Source organism: Copadichromis virginalis, linkage group LG7 (assembly GCF_057382275.1).
Source record: "Copadichromis virginalis isolate Kocher_CV1m ecotype Utaka linkage group LG7, C_Virginalis_male_GT1.1, whole genome shotgun sequence".
Classification (NCBI taxonomy): Eukaryota; Metazoa; Chordata; class Actinopteri; order Cichliformes; family Cichlidae; genus Copadichromis; species Copadichromis virginalis.
The window spans coordinates 33,834,060-33,851,465 of record NC_140624.1 but is presented as its reverse complement, the minus strand read 5'-3'; the positions used below and the strand labels follow the sequence as shown (position 1 = coordinate 33,851,465).

Here is a 17,406-nt window from a genome sequence, read left to right as displayed (position 1 = left end):
CGATTTTAAGAACTGAGCGAAAATCTTGGACATAAAGTTTGACCCTTGGTCCGTTTGAACTGATTAAGGCAAACCGAAAGTGGAGAAAAAGTTTACTAATGCTCTGACGATGGCTTTGACTTTGATAGTGTGTAGCGGAATCGCCTCGGGGAAGCGTGTGGCGGCGCACATCAAAGTCAAGATGTACTGATGTCCTGACTTTGTTTTTGGAAGCAGACCTACACAATCAATGATTACGTGCTCAAATGGTTCGCCTAAAGCCGGGATTGGATGCAGTGGAGTGGGAGGAATAACCTGGTTGGGTTTTCCACTGACCTGGCAAATGTGGCATGAACGGCAGTACTTGGTTACATCAGACTTCAAACCTGGCCAGAAAAAGTGACGCAGAATACGGTGGTAAGTTTTCCTAATTCCTAAATGTCCAGAGAAACTGTCATGTGCGAGGCTGAGTACTTGAGGTCGGATTTTACAACTACCTGTTGAAATACATTCCAGCCAAGATCACTAGATGAGGGAGGATGCCATTTACGCATTAACATATCATTTTCAATGTTGTAAACACGAGGATTCTGATCGCTGGAATTTGCGGCGAGTAAACATTTGGCCAGAGATGGATCACTCTGTTGCACATGGACAAAATCTGTTTTGTCTACCTCAAAAGACAGGTCAGGTGTAGCGGGTAGCATTCTATCAGACAAGCATTTTTCAGCTTTCTCAGGAACAGCTTCAGAACATAGAAAAGAGTCAGACAAGTCAACAGAGTCCAGGGATGGTGGAAAAGCAGCTCTGATGTGTTTAATGACCAGTCTCTCCAGGCATTTGGCGGGAATGGGGGTGAGTGCCACAGGTCTGAAATCGTTCAGACATGTGACATTTGACTGTTTTGGGATGGGAACGATGGTTGCTGCTTTGAGTCATGGTGCCACGACAATAACTTGGTCTTAAACACCAAAAAGACCAAGGAGATCATTGTAGATTTCCGGAAGAGGGGTCATAACAACCATCTGCCTCTCTTCATTGGCAGTGAGGCGGTGGAGAGGGTGAGCAGTTTTAAATTCTTGGGGGTAACTGTGACCGAGGACCTGTCCTGGGGCAACCATATCACCTCAGTTGCACGGAAGGCCCAACAGCGCCTCTACTACCTGAGGAGACTGCGGAGCGCACACATTCCCAGATCTCTGATGTTGAACTTCTACAACTGTGCCATCAGCAGCGTTCTGACGTATGGATTTCTAGTGTGGTTCCCCAGCTGCACCAAGGCCGATCAGCAAGCACTCCAGCGGGTGGTGAAAGAAGCTGGCAGAATTATTGGAACAAGTCTGCCAGAGATCAGTAATATCTTCCCCACTCGCTGTCTGAGGAGGGTGCACAGTATCCTGCGGGACCAACATCACCCTGCGCGCCACCTTTTCCATCTGCTGCCCTCAGGGAGAAGGTACAGGTCTATACAGGCCAGAACATCCAGACTGGCCAACAGCCTGTATCCACAGGCTGTGAGGCTCCTGAACTCTCTGCCCCCCTCTCACGGACAATAACCATATCCAACTTCTTAATAGCAATGAACTGGTCTGCATTGGTGCATCACATCTTTATTCTCTTCCCCCTCCTGCCCCCCCCCCCCTCTTTCTTAAATAGATAACTATCATATCTGATATCATATCTCACAGTACAATAATATTGAATGGGTTGCATTGTTGTATTTTGTCATGTTTCTCATGTCTTTGTCTGAATTTCTACGAACATTATTGCTAAGGATTGTCTTATTGCATTGGAGTCACACTGGGTTAAATATGTACACTTGGGTTTTAAGGGGTATTTATTATTTTCTTCTTTTTTTTGGGTTGTATGGAAGCCCCAAACGCAATTTCATTGTTCTTGACAATGACAATAAATAAATAAATACTAAATACTAACATCACCGTATTTGCGCTTGTGGGCGCGCGTGACAACGCAGGCAGGAAAAACAGAGGGCAGACTGTCAGCGGCAGGTTCAAAAACAAAAACAGAATCATTGACAGGGTTTTCAATTACCTCAGGGATTGGGAAAACTTTTCCGTTGGCTAGACTCTTAAAGACACAGAGCACAACAGAGGTACACAGCCAGCCCAGGGCCGTAACAGCGTGTGGGACAAAGGAGTTTTTAAGTCTGTTGGTTCTTGACTTTGGGAGAAGCAAACTGTCGCTGAATAGGCTCCTCTGATTATTTACGACTGTGTGCAGATGTAACCGGTGTGATTCTGCGTTGTGTCTGATAAAAAAGGTAAAAGAAAGAAAGACCTCCAAGTAAATAATTTGCCCACTCCAGCTCCTCTCCCACAGGGGAATTGTAGAAAAAGGGCTGGCATTTATTTTTACATTAAACATAAAATATGCATTTACACGTAACATATTTGACATAAGATAAAACAAAAACAACATGAAATCTGACATACCTGATAAAAAAGGTAAAAGAAAGAAAGACCTCCAAGTAAATAATTTGCCCACTCCAGCTCCTACGACCAAATACAGACAGTGGGGAAGAGGATTAGCTCAACCCACCACAGCTCCCAAGCTAGCAAGGAATACATATTCATACTATCATTTATGGCGCCTAAAACACATTTATGACACACACATACTACACACTTATAACATCTTACAAAAACAGGCTCAATAATGACAATAACTGAATTAAAATCGCAATCATAAACATCAGGGTGGTTAAATATGAATTATGTGTGCTTTAAGGTGCTGGAAAGAAATGACACCCACCTCTCCCACAGGGGAATTGTAGAAAAAGGGGAGAGGCAAAAGGGGTACACTGTATTTATAGTATTGCACCAAAGAAGAAGAAAAGAATGAGGAGGGGCTCTAACTGATAATGAACACAACTACAGGCTTGGAGGTCCTAAAAGTCAGGTATAAAAGGAGAAGTTTGGGGGTTTAGAACACATTTTGTGTAATTATAACAATGTTATTTATGACTCTGTTACACAGAGAATGCCCAGCATTGTCCATAATGTCCAGCAGTTTAGTGTCCTTTTCTCTGCCACTGTCGCCAGTGTCCAATGTCAGGTTTATATTGTGGATCGTCATTTATGCTTAGAAATATTTACTCATATATGCTCAGTTTTATAATCGATTGCATAATGATAGGATGTCTGATCCTTAGCAGTCTGCAAAGACTCTGTGTGCCTCCCAGAGCACTCTGGCATACACACACATCCTGGGGTCATGAGAGAGGTCATAGTCATACCTTCTCTTACTGTTTTATGGTATGGTAAACACAACTATATCTGTTTCAGTATAAGTGCCTTTTGTTTAGATGAACTGCTGGACTTCCAGGCCAGCAGGTTTAGGGAAGTCGTTCACAGGGCCACATCTTGACCCCACACACACACACACACACACACACACACACACACACGCCTATACGTACACACAGACAAGGTACTCTTTGTTTACATGTACGCCTATGTAAGATATCCTATGTTAATGAACCTATGCATATTCATGTAACCTCAATAAAGAGCAGTGTTACAAGAGAGCAGACGAGAGAGACTTGTCACAGTTCTCTCCCTCGTGCACGAGTAACACAAAGAACTTTGGTGACTTGCGTCTTCCTTCTGCTGTTGTAGTAGAATTGTCTCATTCCAGTGAGGGGTTGTGCTAGACAGACCCATCATCCAGCTTCATGCCGACCACAGCCTTCCTGATCAGTTTGTCCAGCCTGGATGAGTCCTTCTTTGCTGTGCTGCTCCCCCAGCACACCACAGCACAGAACAGCTCTGGCAACTACCGACTGGTAAAACATCCTCAGTAGCTTCGTGCAGATGTCAAAAGACCTCAGCCTCCTGAGGAAGTACAGTCTGCTTTGGCCTTTTTTATACAGGTGCAGCGTGTTGTATGACCAGTCCAAGTTTGTTGTCCACCCACAGCCCGAGGTACTTGTATTTGTTGACCACCTCCACCTCCTCTCCCTCTATCCGAACTAGTCTGGACCTCCCGAAGTCCACAACCAGTTTCTTGGTCTCTCATGTGTTGAGCTGCAGGTGGTTTGAGTGACTCCCATGTGACAAAGTTCCTCGCCAGACTCCTCTACTCCTCTTCCTGGGCCCTGTTTCAGGAAGCCGGTTTAGAAAACTCAGAGTGAAAAACGATACTCAGGGTTGAGTAACCCCGAACTGTCCAACTCGGAATATTCGGTTTCAGAAAGGCTGATAACAAGTAGTTCAGTCAACGCGGAGTTGCTTTAACCCCAAGTGAAGCGCGCAGGACGAGGATACATAAAGCCCTGATAAGCGGAGCACAGATTAAGCGAGTCACCATGGGAAAGAAGGCGCGGTCAATGTATTTTACAGCGCTTGAGGCCGAAATTCTGATGGCAGCATATGCCGATAACATGCAAATTCCGCGGAAAAAAGTCAAGTTAGCCACAGCTGCAAAAGCATGCATGGCAAAACATAGCCGACAGAGTCAATGCGTGAGTGTTAATATAAACATTGATCGAGGGATTTCCACCCATTTAACACGTTATTTTATCATATGTTATTTTATTTGTTATTTTATACATTTTATTTTGTGATGTGATGTGAGCGCAGGTGCAACCCAACAGGCCCCAAACGTTCCTGGCAGCAAGTAAAAATGAAATATAAAAATATAGTCCAAACAGGTAAGGTGTAATTGTATTATGAGCCATAGTGCTTGGTCTGTTTGTCCGATGTAAATCAATTGCAGTTAGAGGCTACATTAATTTCCCCTCTGTAAGCACTTATTGAAATTATCTGAGCACATTACAAGTACATATTTGCTTATTCTGTATGCTCAAATGTGGCCCGTTATAGCCAACAGAAAAAAAGCGGAGGCCCGAAAAACAGGTGGGGGTCCTCCACCACCACCACTCACAGAGGCTGAGCAGTTGGCCCTCAGCCAAAACAGTGGGCGCCCTGTGGCCGAAGGCATCTCTGCGGGGACATCCTCTGAGTCAATAACCCCGCAAGACACAAGTGCCTACATAGGGGGTAAATTCAAAATAATACATGATGTGCATACATCCTTTCTTCACAGTCACCTTCGCAGTGCTACTCATTCATTTGATAAACTCTTTACCATAATGGATTATTTTGTAGTGAAGTTATTTTCCTACTGATTTTGCCTTCCCTCAGTCTTGGTTGTCTTTGAGAGCATAATGACAATGAAGTGTAAGCTGATTGGTATGTTTGTTAATTGCCATTTGGTCCCTTGTAAGTTATAAGTGACCTGTATGAACCTCATATTCTATCAGTTGATGGTGGTGGTGTACTGCATCTGGTGCAGCCTCCTGTTGAGCCAGACCAACATGCAGTTGTGAGTAATACTCCACAGATTATATGAGTTTACAGTAGAACAGCAATGTTGTTTATTTCTTTACTACAGGAAAATAATGAAGAAACATTGACAGCTGTTACAGAGGAGGAAGCAACAGAGACACTTTATGAGGTTTACATCTTTTAATACTTTGTGTACAGGAAACACAGGTGACCAATAAAGCCAGTTGAACAAAAAATCTGTTTATTCTTCTTTCAACATGTTGAGGTGATGGGTCAAAAGAAATGATTGTGACATATGGTGTCTCTGACTGCACTTCCATCTTGTATGTCCGTGGGAGGGTCAGGATGTTCATGGTTTGGATCACTGCTGTTTGGTTCAGAAGGACAGTGTTCTCCTCTAATTGTGGCAATGTTGTGAAGAATCACACATGCCACAATAATGTCACATGCCCTTTCTGGGGTGACCCTGAGTCTTTGCAGGCACTGGAACCGGGCCTTAAGCATTCCGATAGTCATTTCAATTCTGGCTCTTGTCCTGCAATTAGCCAGATTATATCGCTGCTGTGGGCCCGGTTCAGGGTCAGAGTAAGGGGTAAGCAAATAGGGTAAACATGGATACCCCCTATCACCAAGCAAGTAGCCAGTGAACTCTCCTAAGACAGAAGGATACACTTCAGTTCAAATGTCCCTGAAGCAATTGGTCTTTATATATTTTAAAGTATTTTCAACTCACCATGTCCAAATTTTGTGCTCAGTGTACATTCACGGAATATTTGTGAGTCATGGACAGAGCCTGGCCACTTGGCTTCCACATTTGTGATAATGTTGGCAGCATCACATATGATCTTCACAGTGCAGAGAACACAAATTAGCATCCATTACTATAATGAAATAATTTGTTAGTTTGAAATGCTACAGGGAACTATGTACCTGTACATTAATGCTGTGGAAAGACTTCCTGTTCACATAGTCTCCTTCATTTACTGAAGGAGCAATGATTGGAATGTGAGTGCCATCTATACAGCCAATCACGCCTGGGAACCCTGAAAATAAATGTAATATTTAAGTAGTAGTTCAAGTATCACCACATCATAAATTAAGTTTTGGTCATCCTGATACCTGCAATTTTGTGGCATCCCTCTTTGATGAATCTTGTGGGTCTATGACCGGGGAACACCACAAACGTGTACAAGAGACGTTTCAGTGCAACTGTAACATTCCTGACTGCCCGACAGACGGTAGCCTTGGAAACGTGCTCAGCTTCACCAATATTATACAGAAAGCTCCCGTTTGCAAAAAACCGAAGTGCAATACAAATAATATGCAATGAACTGAGAGCATGTCCGCGATGTGTCACATGCGTAATATATGGCCTGAGGATGTTATCCAAATAACTTATAGATTGTGCTGAAAAACGGTAACATTCGCACAGACAATCATCAGGAAATGATAAAATGTCCAAACGCGCTCTGATCACTCTCTCCTGGCGGAGAGCTCTGCGGAGAATTTGGGCTTCACGATCTACTGGCTCTTCAAGGAAGGGACACGCCATGTCTGACACTTCCTACTGTCAGGTTTCTGACAAAGGGGCGGAGACAGTCAGGGTTAGTTGTAGTAAACCTGCTAGGGGGCAGGTTAGCTTCACGGCGTGTGTCGTCATAGTGACTCACTCAGGCTTCAGCTGAACTCGCTTTGTGAAACCGAAAACCCAGAGTTTTCGTTAACTCAGGGTATACTTACTCAGTTTTTCCACTAAACCGGCTTCCTGAAACAGGGCCCTGGTCATCCCAGATACACCCCATGATGGCCGTGTCATCCACAAACTTCAGAATATGGCATAATTCAGAGTTATAGCAGAAGTCAGAGGTGTACAGGGTGAAGAGAAGAGGGGAAAGCACTGTTCCCTGTGGTGCCCCTGTGCTGCTGACCACAGTGTCAGATGTGATGACCTTCAGCCTGACGTACTGTGGTCTGTCAATGAGGTAGTTGGAGATCCAAGCGACCAGGCAGGGGTCCGCCTGCATCCTGTTTAGTTTTTCCTGAAGTAGACGGGGCCGGATTGCATTAAAGGCACTCAAAAAGTCAAGAAACAGGATCCTGACCGTGCCCTTTCCCTTTTTCAGGTGTGAGTGGCCTCTCTGTAGGAGGTACAGGATGGGATCCTCCACTCCGACATCCGACATCAGCTGATTCTACGGGGCTAACTGTGCATTGCTGCGATGCCCTGACATACTTAAACAATGTTAGTCTTCACAAATATGTAACATTTATACATGTCTTAGACTTCAAACCAAAAGGAAAATGCTCACCTGGTAAAGATTATTTGGTGTTTGAAATTAGGTGCATTTCAATCACTGTCATAATAATAATGATAATAGTAACATGAGGAGGGCAAGAGAGTACCAAAGCATTCTCAAATATATTATTATGATATATGGATGCAATTACAATAACCTAAATAAAATATAAGAAAAGCTTCCTCTTGTTTTTGGTGGAAGATGATTTCTCAGGCGTTTCCAGTTACTGAGGCAGGAATGCATAGCAATGCACTTAACACATATTAGGTCATTCAAACCTGCTGATCCTGTTTCTGGAATCTATCAGAATGTGTCAACCCCTCCTTCTTTTGCTCTCTGTCAAAACTGTAAAACATTCACATGCATTCCCTGACACTTTGTCTATGGGGAGAAATGGCACAGAAAGGATTTAAAATTGCTGGTGACAAACTCTGCTGCGCGATCTGTTTGGATCTACTGAATGATCCTGTGACTATTCCCTGTGGACACAGCTACTGCAGGGACTGTATTAAAATTCACTGGGATGGACAGGATCAGAAGCACATCCACAGCTGTCCTCAGTGCAGACAGACCTTCATACCAAGGCCTGCTCTGGTGAAAAACACCATGTTAGCAGAGTTAGTGGAGGAAGTGAAGCAGACTGGACTGTATGCTGTTCCTGCTAATCACTGCTATGCTGGACCTGGAGATGTGGCCTGTGATGTTTGTAGTGGGAGAAAACTGAAAGCCTTCAAGTCGTGTCTGCACTGTGTGGTCTCTTATTGTGAGCGCCATCTACAGCCTCATAATAATGTAGATGGATTGAAGAAACACAAACTGGTCAACCCATTCAAGAAGCTTCAGGAGAACATGTGCTCTCACCACAATGAGGTAATGAAGATTTTCTGTCGCACGGATCAGCAGTGTATCTGTTATTTGTGCTCCATGGGTGAACATAAAGGCCACGACACAGTCCCAGCTTCAACAGAAAGAACTGAAAAGCAGAAAGAGCTGAAGCCGTGTCTGGAAAATTTTCAAATAAGAATTCAGGACAGAGAAGAACATGTTAAGGTGTTTCTGCAGGAAATGGAGGCCATCAATCAGTCTGCTGATAAAGCTGTGAGGGACACTGAGAAGACATTTGAACAACTTTTCTTTCACATCAAAGAAAAAAATTCTGATATCCAGCAACAGATCAGATGCCAACAGAGAACTGAAGTAAAACGAGCTAAACAGGTTGTGGAAAAACTGCAGGAAGAGCTCAGTGAACTGAAAAGAAAACATGCTGAACTGGAACAGCTCTCTCACACAGAGGATCACACTCAGTTTCTACACATGTTCCCTTTGTTCTCAAATTTTACTGAATCTACAGAGATACCTTTTACTAAACGTCATCCTCTGCTGTACTTTGATGATGTGCCGGCTGCTGTATTAGAGGTGAAAAATAAACTGCAGGATGATCTTCAGGAAGGATGGCAAAAAGTTTCCCGCACAGTGACTGATGTAGACGTGTTGCTACCTCAACCAGAGCCACAAACCAGAGCTGAATTCTTAAAGTTTTCAACTCAGCTCACACTGGATCCAGACACTGTAAACATGCGGCTGTTATTATCTGAAGAGAACAGAAGGGCAACATTTGTGAGTAAAAAACAGGCATATCCAGGTCACCCTGAAAGATTCATGAACAGGTCTCAGGTCCTGAGCAGAGAAAGTCTGACTGGATGTCATTACTGGGAGGTAGAGTGGAGTGGGTTTGGTATTTACATAGCAGTCGCATACAAAAGCATAAGCAGAACGGGAGATCAAAGTGAATTTGGAAACAATAGTGAGTCTTGGGCATTAGACTGTTACAGTAGTAATTATTCACTCAGTCATGGAAAAAATTGTGATAGGTTTACAGGCCCTGTGTCTTCCAAAATTGGAGTGTACCTGGATCACAAAGCAGGTATTCTGTCCTTCTATAGTGTCTCTGGCACCATGACTCTCCTTCACAGAGTCCAGACCACATTCAATCAGCCGCTCTACGTTGGACTGAGGGCAAGTCACTTCTTAGGATCAGACTCCTCTGCTGTGTTTGTCTGAGTTTGAGTAGGGAGAATCAAGTAATTACTTTGTGCTTTTCTTGTGCGTTTTTTTTTTTTTTTTTTTTTAATTAAATATATAGCCCTTGTTAGGTTGCACCCTGGAATGTTAAAGAGGATATGGACAAAATACATTTGCATGCAATAAAATAATTAACAAAAATGTCATGCTTTGACCAGAGATTTTAAATTGAAAAATTAAAATTTCATTTTCTGTATCTTTTAAACAATATTTTGCTCATCATTACAGTTTTTCATTGATGAAATGCAGTTCATTTTATTTTGTTCCATTTTTAACTCGTAAATATTTTCATAAAATGTTGTAGTAATGTATCCACAAGTTGATCACCATCATTAAATAAATTTGCTTTAAAAATGTGTTTCTTAAATGAAGTATGTGTGTCTGTTTATTTAGAACCATGAGTATTTTGTTCCATGTTTTGAATAACCAGTGGAGTTTTGTTGTTTCATTTTCTTTATTCATGCTTCTAGTTGCTCCATAGCATAGTGGTTTCTTGTTTGGCGAACGCATAGCAATACAATGGAGCCTGAACTTATCATCTTTTTTTTTTGACATTAAAGTTTTTTATTGATTTTGCATCATATACTTAAACCTGTATAAGAGGGAGAAAAACAAAAGAACAAAACAAACAAACAAACAAACAAAACAAAACAAGAAAACTGCTGGTGTGCACCCCTGCCCTTACAAGTCTAAAAGAAAGAAAAGAGAAACTAACTAACAGTGGGTTCCAAGAGAAGAAACACAGAAATGGGCAAATAAAATTGACGTTAAAGTAACATTTGGACCAGTGGCCACAGTTAATAGTCCTTCAGATTATGATAATATGGTCATGATTTCCTGTTTGCTTCAGATAGCTCCAAAAGTAGTCCCAATGTTCATCTTTGTCTTCTGTATCATTTTTAAGTTTATTCAGCATGGACTCATAGGAAGCAGTCTCTGCCATTGCTCTGATCCAGTCTTTCAGTTCAGGACGTACTGTAGTCTTCCAGTGCCTAAGGATAATCCTCGATGCAGTTACCAACCAACCATAACAACCGTAAAAATATTATTATGAATTCTTGGAATATGAGAACGGTCTCCTAACAAGCACAATTCAGGAGTTAAGGGCACTTCTAATCCTGACCAACCTTTTAAAAGTGTGACGACTGCAGTGGTTATGATTATAGGGAACATTCCCAAAAACAATGTAGGAAAGTCCCCGCCTCAATTTTACATTTCCAACAGAGATAGTCAGCCATAAGCTTCATACGGTGTAATCTTGTTGGAGTATGATAATATCTATGCAGAATTTTATATTGTATGCATTTGCTCCTCGCCTCCTTAACATAAATCCCATTTTCCGCCAAAATGCCCATCCATTTTTTGTTTGGAATTGGTGCATTTAAATCTTTCTGCCACAAAGTTTTACTATTGGAACATTCCCCACTTCTATTATCATTTACCAACCTATAAAAACATGATGCTGTGTGGTGCTCCTGAGGCATATTTATAAAATTTAGAACTAGATTTTCATGTCCCCTTCTGAACTTCAACGTCACACAATGTCTAATTTGCAAATATCTCCAGAAATTTTCCCTTTCAATTTGTATGTTTGAACAAGGTCTCTATAGGTCATAAATTCCCCATCTTTAAATAAGTCGCTAATAACATTTATGGCATGAGACTGCCACAATTTCCAAAACACAATTTTTTCCCTATATGAATAGCTGGATTGTTTCAAAGAGATGAGTAAAACTGCACATGAGGTGATATTTTAAGAATTCTATGTATATTGAGCCAAACCTGGGTAGAGTGAAACAACATTGGGTTCGTTGAAGTGCAGCTTTGAGACAACATACCTTTTGGATCGAAGGGAGTATAAATTTCAGACTCTATACTTAGCCATTCCTGTCTGGCTTGATTTTCCCCCAGTAATTAACCAATTTTGCCACCTCGAATGAGACTGAACATAATCTTGGATCGGGTAAACTTAAACCACCCTTCTCTCTAGGAGCATATAATTTACTTAGCTTGATTCTTGCCCTTTTCCCATCCCACAGAAACTGCTTAATTAAGTCTTCATACTGTTTAAAGAAACCAGGCGGTATCGCAATTGGTAACATCATTACTACATAGTTAAATTGGGGAGCTATAATCATTTTTACAATATTTATTTTGCCCCACAATGAGATTTTTAATTTGGCCCATTTTTCTATATTTGTTTTTATTTTTAGGACTGGGTCAAAATTAAGTTGGGGGTAGGGCCTCCATATCTTGGCTTAGCCTAATCCCAAGATACTTCATCCCTCTAGGCACTCATTTAAAATTGAATTTTTCTACCATGTATGGATAGCATAGTGGGGATAGTGGCATTACTTCAGACTTTCCCCAGTTAATAGTATAACCTGACACCTCAGAGAACGCCTTTATGGTGTCCATTAAATGCGACACTGATAAAAGTGGGTCTGTTATAATGGCAAGAATATCATCAGCATAGAGGAGGAGTTTGTGTTCCTGCTGCCCACCTATGACACCTTTAATCTCCTTGTTTGATCTGATACTCACTGACAATGTTTCTATAAAAATTAAGAACAAAAGGGGGCTTAAAGAATAGCCCTGATGAGCTCCACGTGACAAACTAAAGAAGGGTGAAACCATACCATTTGATATTACCGCCGCCTTTGGTTCTTTGTATAGCACTTTAACCCAATTTAGAAAGTGTGGACCAAACCCGAACCGGAACAAGGTTGAAAAAAGAAAGCTCCATTCAATTTTGTCAAAAGCCTTCTCCTCATCTAAGGAGAAAGCTGCTATTGAAGTATCTTTAGACCGGCTCAGCCACATCAAATGGAGTAGCTTTCGAATGTTATCTGAGGAAGAGCGTGTTTTCATAAATCCAGTCTGATTTGGATGTATGATGATACCCAGAACTTTAAGGCTAGAACTTTTGTAAGTATTTTGCAGTCCAAATTCAATAAGCTTATTGGTCTGTAATTTGATGGATCTGTATTGTCTTTATCTTTTTTTGGTATTAGTGATATCAGTGCCTCATTAAATGTAGCTTCAGGGTTCATACACCTTTTTCAGAGTCAAATTCAAGCACTTTTTAAGCACTTTCAAGGTCCCTTTTCAAGCTTTTCCAGCACATTCCCCCCCCGCACAAAAAGAAAAGGATGCATGTTTCAATTCGCATCACCTCAGTGAGACCATGTGAAAAAACACCTTTGTTCCCCTTTTGTTAAGACATAGAAAAACGAACCACACAAAAATACTGCAAAAGGAAACGGTCGCCTTATATACATAGTGTATAAACTCAAAATGCACATTTCACTTAAAAATTAAGATGTGAAAATGTGAACAAATCAACTTGTCAGAGATATTCTTCTCCTGTTGAAAAAAACAAACAAAAAAGAAATAAATAAGTCATCTCATCAGATATTGATGCTTCTTTCCTGTGTGACAAAAAAAATAGGAGACATATGTTTGTTTGTTGTTTGTTTGTTTTTTAAGTTAATTCCCAATAAAACTGTTTTATTGCCAACTACAGGGTGGGCCATTTATATGGATACACCGTAGTAAAATGGGAATGGTTGGTGATATTAAAGTCCTGTTTGTGGCACATTAGCATGTGTGAGGTGGCAAACTCCTCAAGATGGGTGGTGACCATGGTGGCCACTTAGAAGTCGGCCATCTTGGCAAGGCAAGGCAAGGCAAGGCAAGTTTATTTGTATAGCACAATTCAACAACAAGGTGATTCAAAGTGCTTTACAGAGACATTAGAAACAAGAACAAATAAAAAGCAGGATTTAAAATTGAATAAAACAAGCAAATAAACTAACTAACTAATTAACAAACAAACAAACAAACAACAGTATATAAAATCAAAACAGATAAAATCAGAACAGTAGATAAAATCAGTAGTTAAATGTAAGTTTTGAAATTTAAGCTTAAAGTGTGGATTTGGTGCTTTATTCAAATGCAGCTGAGAACAGGTGAGTCTTCAACCTGGATTTAAATAAACTGAGTGTTTCAGCTGATCTGAGGCTTTCTGGGAGTTTGTTCCAGATATAAGGAGCATAAAAGCTGAATGCAGCTTCTCCGTGTCTGGTTCTGACTCTGGGAACTGATAAAAGACCGGATCCAGATGACCTGAGGGATCTGGATGGTTCATACTGGGTCAGGAGGTCATTGATGTATTTTGGTCCTAAACCATTCAGAGCTTTATAGGCCAGCATCAGAACTTTAAAGTCTATCCTCTGACGGACAGGCAGCCAGTGTAAGGACCTCAGAGTTGGACTGATGTGGTCCACTTTTTTGGTCTTAGTGAGGACTCGAGCAGCAGAGTTCTGAATGAGCTGTAGTTGTCTGACTGATTTTTTAGGTAGACCTGTAAAGATGCTGTTACAGTAATCAAGCCTACTAAAGATGAATGCATGGACTAGTTTTTCCAGGTCCTGTTGAGACATCAGATCTTTTATCCTTGATATATTCTTGAGGTGATAGTAAGCTGACTTTGTTATTGTCTTAATGTGTTTTTCTAAGTTTAGGTCTGCATCCATCACTACACCCAAATTTCTCGCCTGGTTTGTGGTTTTTAGATGTATAGACTGAAGTTCTCTGGTGACCTGTAATTGTTTTTCTTTGGCGCCAAAGACTATTACCTCAGTTTTGTTTTTGTTTAGCTGGAGAAAATTGTGGCACAACCAGTCATTGATTTCCTCAATGCATTTACCAAGAGCCTGTACAGGGCCTCGGTCTCCTGGTGACATTGTGATATATATTTGTGTGTCATCTGCATAGCTGTGATAGTTTATTTTGTTGTTGTTTATAATCTGTGCCAGTGGGAGCATGTAGATGTTAAACAGAAGGGGTCCCAAGATGGAACCTTGGGGAACTCCACATGTGATACTTGTCTGCTCAGATGTGAAGTTACCTATTGATACAAAGTATTTCCTGTTTTCTACGTATGTTTTGAACCAGTTTAGTACAGTTCCTGAAAGACCTGTCCAGTTCTCCAGTCGTTTGAGTAATATGTTGTGGTCAACTGTATCAAATGCTGCACTGAGATCCAGTAAAACTAGGACTGACATTTTTCCACTGTCTGTATTCAGACATATGTCATTAAACACTTTGGTCAGAGCGGTTTCAGTGCTGTGGTTCTGTCTAAAACCTGACTGGAAGGCATCGTAGCAATTATTCTGTTTTAAGAAGTAACTGAGCTGTTGAGAAACTGCTTTTTCAATGATCTTACTTAAAAACGGGAGATTTGAGATCGGCCTGTAGTTGTTCATTTGTGTCTTGTCAAGATTGTCCTTTTTCAGTATAGGTTTGATTACAGCAGTTTTTAGTGATTCTGGAAACACACCTGATAATAAAGAAAAGTTGACGATCTGTAACAGGTCTGACTCTAAAGTCTTTGAGACCTTTTTGAAAAAACTTGTTGGCAGGACATCTAAACAGCAGGAGGAGGAGTTCAGTTGACCTAAGATGTCCTCCAGGTCTTTGCTGTTAATAGGTTGAAACTGTTTCATGGTGTTTAAACAGTTTTTTGGTGGACACAGTACATATCCTGGATCTGCTGTTGATGTACCAATTGCTTGTCTAATTTTTTGGATTTTTTCTGTGAAGAATTTGGCAAAGTCATTGCAGGCCATGGTCGAATGAAGTTCAGCTGCCACTGACACAGGAGGGTTTGTTAGCCTGTCAACTGTAGAAAATAAGACCCGAGCATTATGGCTGTTTTTAGTGATGATGTCAGAGAAGTAGGACCTCCTTGCATTCCTCAGTTGTAAATTATAATTGTGAAGTTTCTCTTTATAAATGTCATAATGAACCTGGAGGTTTGTTTTTCTCCATCTGCGCTCAGCTTTCCTACACTCTCTTTTTTCATTTTTCACCAGTGTGGAGTTTCTCCATGGAGACTTTTTCCTTCCAGAGATAACCTTCACCTTAATGGGAGCAATAGTGTCCATTACATTTAACATGTTAGCATTGAAGCTATTGACGAGCTCATTGACTGACCCTCTGGACAGGTCAGGTGTTAATGGGAAGACCTGGTTAAAAATTGCACTACTGTGTTCAGTTATACACCGTTTTGTGATCACTGTTGTTGATATATTTGTGTGGGCTGAGATTTTACTTTCAAAGAAAACACAGTAATGATCAGACAGGCCCACATCAGACACAGTAACCTTTGAAATGCTCAGGCCTTTGGAGATCAGTAGGTCAAGAGTGTGTCCTCTATTATGTGTGGCCTCTGTTACATGCTGAGTCAGCCCAAAGTTGCCCAGAGTGTTACTCAGGTCTTTAGTCCCTTTGTCCTGAGGGTAGTCCACGTGAATGTTAAAATCCCCAGCAATAATTACACAGTCAAAATCAACACAGATCACAGACAGCAGTTCACTGAGGTCATTAAAAAAGTCTGTGCAGTATTTGGGAGGCCTGTAAACATTAAGAAACACAACTTTGGATGGGGCCTTCAGCTGTAAAGCCACATATTCAAAAGACTGAAAACTTCCAGGAGATAGCTGCTTACATTGAAATGATTCATTAAATAAGACAGCAACCCCTCCTCCTCTCCTGCTCGCCCTGACCTCACTGATAAAACTGTAGTTAGGAGGGGTCGTCTCGATGTTTTTTTCGATGCTTTTGTTTTTTTCAGTGGGAAGAGGGCCATGTGACACATCAAACTTATTGGTAATGACACAAGAAAAACAATGGTGTGCTTGGTTTTAACGTAACTTTATTCTTTCATGAGTTATTTACAAGTTTCTCTTTGTTCACAGCCATTGACATGTCGAAGAGGTTAACACGTGAGGAGCGGATCGAAATTGTGTTGATATCTGGTGAACGCAGTAACCGGGTCATTGCAGCAGATTTCAATGCAAGACACCCTACGAGACCACCCATCTCCCATGCTACAGTTAGCAAACTGCTTGCTAGGTTTCGTGAAACTAGTTCAGTGTTGGATTTGCCAAAATGTGGACGCAAGAAAACTGTCACTAATGAAGAAACATCAGTGGCTGTCCTAGCTTCATTCAGCAAGAGCCCACAGCGTAGCACTCGCCGCATGTCACTGGAGAGTGGCATTAGTCGAACATCCCTTCGGCAGATATTAGCTACTCACAAATGGCACCCTTACAAACTCCAGCTACTGCAGCATCTCAACGAGGATGGCCCAGATCGGCACACAGAATTTGGAGAATGGGCAAAACAAAAATTGGAACAGGACCCTCAGTTCACGCGGAAGATTTTGTTCAGTGATGAGGCAAACTTTTATGTGAATGGTGAAGTTAACAAACAAAACCACCACTATTGGTCTGACACTAACCCACATTGGATGGATCCCTCCAAGACTGTTGGAACAACAAAAGTGATGGTTTGGTGTGGTTTATGGGGTACAACGATAGTGGGTCCATTCTTCATCAATGGAAACCTCAAGGCCACTGGATATTTGAAATTGCTACATGATGATGTGTTTCCCTCTTTGTGCACTGAAGCTGGCTCGTTCCCTGAGTTTTTCCAGCAAGATGGTGCACCACCACATTATGGGTGCCAGGTCCGAGCATTCCTAGATGAACAGTTTCCTGGAAAGTGGATTGGTCGTCGTGGGCCAGTTGAATGGCCCCCAAGGTCTCCCGATCTGACCCCCTTAGACTTTTATCTTTGGGGTCATCTGAAGGCAATTGTCTGTGGTGTGAAGATACGAGATGTGCAGCACCTGAAACTACTGATACTGGATGCCTGTGCTGGCATTTCTC

At 41.5% G+C, this 17,406-nt stretch overlaps 1 protein-coding gene and 1 long non-coding RNA gene across 2 annotated transcripts; one reads left to right on the top strand and one right to left on the bottom strand.

Annotated features, from left to right (window-relative positions):
• Positions 1 to 2,288: 2,288 nt before the first annotated feature.
• LOC146705464 (uncharacterized) lies at positions 2,289 to 2,967 on the bottom strand. Its single transcript, XR_014921700.1, has 2 exons — positions 2,752 to 2,967; positions 2,289 to 2,551 (listed from the first exon to the last, which is right to left on the bottom strand). It is a non-coding gene; the product is annotated as an uncharacterized LOC146705464 (long non-coding RNA).
• Positions 2,968 to 7,946: 4,979 nt separating this feature from the next.
• LOC146705463 (tripartite motif-containing protein 16-like) lies at positions 7,947 to 9,654 on the top strand. The gene has a single exon (XM_085465196.1). The coding sequence runs from the start codon at positions 7,979 to 7,981 to the stop codon at positions 9,644 to 9,646; it is 1,668 nt and encodes a 555-aa protein (XP_085321322.1). The 5' UTR covers positions 7,947 to 7,978; the 3' UTR covers positions 9,647 to 9,654.
• The last annotated feature ends 7,752 nt before the right edge of the window (positions 9,655 to 17,406 follow it).